General features: G+C 49.8%; 1 protein-coding gene across 1 annotated transcript in view; it reads left to right on the plus strand.

Annotated features, from left to right (window-relative positions):
• ankfn1 (ankyrin repeat and fibronectin type III domain containing 1) overlaps positions 1 to 2,500 on the plus strand; it is a 146,672-nt gene that overhangs the window by 143,300 nt on the left and 872 nt on the right. Inside the window, exons 23-24 of the mRNA XM_031568792.2 lie at positions 1,625 to 1,826; positions 2,147 to 2,500. The exon at positions 2,147 to 2,500 is cut by the window's right edge and continues 872 nt beyond it. Coding sequence (XP_031424652.1) covers positions 1,625 to 1,826; positions 2,147 to 2,500 — 556 coding nt within the window. The remainder of the gene's footprint in view (positions 1 to 1,624; positions 1,827 to 2,146) is intronic.

Consider the following 2,500-nt stretch of genomic DNA (forward strand, 5'->3'; position numbering starts at 1 on the left):
TCTTGTAAATATAATTTCCTCGTAACTCTCCTGGGTGGAAAATGTGATAGGGATGAGGAGTGAAGGGCATGCACACACACACACACACACACACACACACACACACACACACACACACACACACACACACACACACAGCAGTGAGGAACACACACACACACTCACACACACACACACACAGCAGTGAGGAACAACACACACACACACACACACAGCAGTGAGGAACACACACACACAGCAGTGAGGAACACACACACACAGCAGTGAGGAACACACACACACACACACACACAGCAGTGAGGAACACACACACACACACACACACACACACACACAGCAGTGAGGAACACACACACACACATAAACACACACATATATACAGTGGGGAAAATAAGTATTTGAACCCCTGCCGATTTCGCAAGTTTGGCCACTTGCAAAGAAATGTGTGATCTATAATTGTAATGGTAGGTGTATTTTTACATTGAGAAACAGAATATCACCCAAAAAATCCAGAAAACTGCATTTTATAACATTTATGACTTGTATTTGATGCAGAAAATAAGTATTTGAACCCCTGGCAAAACATGACTTAGTACTTGGTGGAATAACCCTTGTTGGCAAGCACAGACGTCAGACTTTTCTTGTAGTTGGTCACCAGGTTTACACACATCTCAGGAGGGATTTTGGTCCACTCCTCTTTGCAGATCCTCTCCAAATCCTTAAGGTTGCGTTTTCAATGGGAGGGAATGAGGGAATGAGGTTCAAGCCCAATATTCCACATTACATGGCCCCATCCATAGTCCCCTCGATGCAGTGGAGTCGTCCTGTATCCTTGGCAGAGAAACAGCCCCAAAGCATAATGTTTCCACCTCCATGCTTGACGGTGGGGATGGTGTCATATTCAGCATTCTTCCCCCTCCAAACGCGGCAAGTCGAGTTGTTGCCAAAGAGCTTGATTTTGATCGATCTCTATCTCCGTCACCCTTCTCCACTCACACTTTCATTCTGATCGATCGATCTCTATCTCACACTTTCATTCTGATTGATCAATCTCTATCTCCGTCACCCCCTCCGCTCACACTTTCATTCTGATTGATCGATGTCTATCTCCGTCACCCCATAGCAACACACATCATCCTCAAACAGCACAGCACAGAGCCAATGAAGAATAACTACTATTACTACTACTACTATTATACTGGAAAGGGATGCAGCAGATTCTATTGTGTCTCACTATTGTTGTGTTCCACTGGATCACTGAGTGTGTCTGTATTCTATTGTGTCACACTATTGTTGTGTGGCAAGATATCTGCTGTGTGTGTGTGTGTGCGTGTTGTGTGTATAGTGACTGACATGTGACACGTGTGTGTGTGTGTGTGTGTGTGTGTGTGTGAGTGTGTGTGTGTGTGTGTGTGTCCTGCAGCATATGGATGAGATCTGGCGTGACGTGTGTGTGTGTGAGTGTGTGTGCGTGTTGTGTGTATAGTGACATGTCACGCGTGTGTGTGTGTGTCCTGCAGCATATGGATGAGATCTGGCGTGACGTGCGCTGGTTAACTGACATGTGACGCGCGTGTGTGTGTGTGTGTGTGTGTGTGTGTGTGTGTGTGTGTGTGTCCTGCAGCATATGGATGAGATCTGGCGTGACGTGCGCTGGTTAACTGACGCGCTGCAATATGCTCGATACAAGCAACCAGTGGGCGGAGTCTCCATAAGCTGCCTATTGGACCTGGCCGAGGAGGCCACCGCCCACAAAAGTGACTCCACCTCCTCCAACACGGACTACGTCCCCACGCCCTCGCCCTCACCCCCAGCACGCCGCAGAGGTGAGTGTGTGTGTGTGTGTGTGTGTGTGTGTGTGTGTGTGTGTTTGTCATCTGTACTAATTGTGTATGTGTGTTTTTATATATGTATACGTGTGTGTGTGTGTGTATGCTTGTGTGTATGTGTGCGTGTTTCTATATGTGTGTGCGTGTTTCTATATGTGTGTGTGTGTAATCTTATGTGTGTGTGTGTGTGTGCGTGTTTCTATATGTGTGTGTGTGTGTATGCTTATGTATGTGTGTGTGTGTTTCTATATGTGTGTGTGTGTGTTTTTCTATATGTGTGTGTGTGTGTATGCTTACGTGTGCATGTGCTTTATCAGATTCCCAGCCCGGCTCGGTTGAGGAAGACTGCTCCGAGGTCTTCCTCCCGACGGACAGCGACTACGACTCGAGCGACGCCCTGAGCCCCCGTGACCTGGACCTGGTGTACTCCTCAGCCCAGGATCTGTCCCATCAGGCCGTGCAGGCCCTGAGCGGCAGCGCCCCGGACGTGCTTCAGATGCACGACCTCAAGTACAGCGTCTTCGTCTCCCCCTCCCCCGACCCGGACGCGGACGGGGACGCCTTCTCCCGGGACATGGAGGACCTCTCCCTGTCGGGCCACCACCCCGCCGCCCAGCCCCCCCCGGACAGCAGGCCCCCCCCGCCTCGGGGCAAGTTCCTGTCGGACGCCC

The sequence above is a fragment of the Clupea harengus genome, chromosome 1 (assembly GCF_900700415.2).
Source record: "Clupea harengus chromosome 1, Ch_v2.0.2, whole genome shotgun sequence".
NCBI classification, from domain to species: Eukaryota; Metazoa; Chordata; class Actinopteri; order Clupeiformes; family Clupeidae; genus Clupea; species Clupea harengus.